Source organism: Aplysia californica, unplaced genomic scaffold (genome assembly GCF_000002075.1).
Source record: "Aplysia californica isolate F4 #8 unplaced genomic scaffold, AplCal3.0 scaffold00423, whole genome shotgun sequence".
In the NCBI taxonomy this organism is placed as follows: Eukaryota; Metazoa; Mollusca; class Gastropoda; order Aplysiida; family Aplysiidae; genus Aplysia; species Aplysia californica.
In genome coordinates this window covers 247,434-248,458 of record NW_004797693.1, presented here as the reverse complement: position 1 = coordinate 248,458, position 1,025 = coordinate 247,434, and the positions used below count along the sequence as shown (strand labels likewise).

At 42.0% G+C, this 1,025-nt stretch overlaps 1 protein-coding gene across 1 annotated transcript in view; it reads right to left on the bottom strand.

The window, feature by feature from the left end:
- The window catches only part of LOC101862601 (laminin subunit alpha-1), a 199,808-nt gene that overhangs the window by 99,449 nt on the left and 99,334 nt on the right, over positions 1 to 1,025 (bottom strand). Inside the window, exon 4 of the mRNA XM_035971361.1 lies at positions 105 to 347. Coding sequence (XP_035827254.1) covers positions 105 to 347 — 243 coding nt within the window. The remainder of the gene's footprint in view (positions 1 to 104; positions 348 to 1,025) is intronic.

Here is a 1,025-nt window from a genome sequence, read left to right as displayed (position 1 = left end):
GTGGGGGGGGGTTAGTGCAGAACTAGGCTGACGGTAAAAGTAAGAGGTAAAAGAAAAACAATGTCTTTATCCGCTACTACTGTTACGGCTTTCTCAACACTCACCTCGCCATTCTCCAGAGGGTTGAGGGCCGAGTAGCGCGACGTGCAGATGACCTGGTCATCCCGGAGGAAGGTGGGCACGCCTCGGGTGGCCTCGATGCCGTAGAACATGCGGCATTCCTTGTCCGTCATGGCGAAGTACTGCCAAGGGAAGTAAGTCTCTCCGTCCAGCGAGCGTTCAAGTATCCAGTTTCCGGGCCTGGGCGAGTTGGCCGCTTTGATGATGATGTAAGCGATCTGGTAGATCTGTAAAGTAAAGTAGATATAATATGAGCAGAGGAAGATAGGACTAATGCTAATACTTTTTTAAGACCTCAACTAACAAAGCATGTCTTCTTTATCATTTACATAAACACCATCCCACATCATCATTTATCACCACACCACCATCATTTCTAAAATCATAAGTGTCTCAGATCCTTGACATACATATATAATTGGTCGCTTTTAAGGACAAGGAGGCTATCCCGAAAAATGCTGTTTTGAGAAAATCGAAGGCAAAGTTTTTGCCTCATTGTTCAGACTTGACGAGTCTTCTCTATAACCAAAAAAATATACACACCAATTAAACCAAACTTCTCCTATAGGAAGGGAAATGCCCACTTTTGGTGTAGGTCAAGATTTCTGGAAACCCCCGAAATCTGGGTTAGCCCGCTTGTCCTTAAAAGAGACCAACTATCTTGAACACCTATCTATTACAGTTACATGTAACAACAATTATGTACGTAATACACTATTGAACACTATCATATGCACATTTTTCTACTAATCAGATGGCGTTAATATTATAGAAATGGGCTAAGAACAACAACAACAAAATAATCCGGGTTTAACGCCGCTATCAACATATTTAGGTTATTGAAGAAGACGACGAAGAAGAAGAAAGAAGAAGAAGAAGAAGAAGAAGAAGAAGAAGAAGAAGAA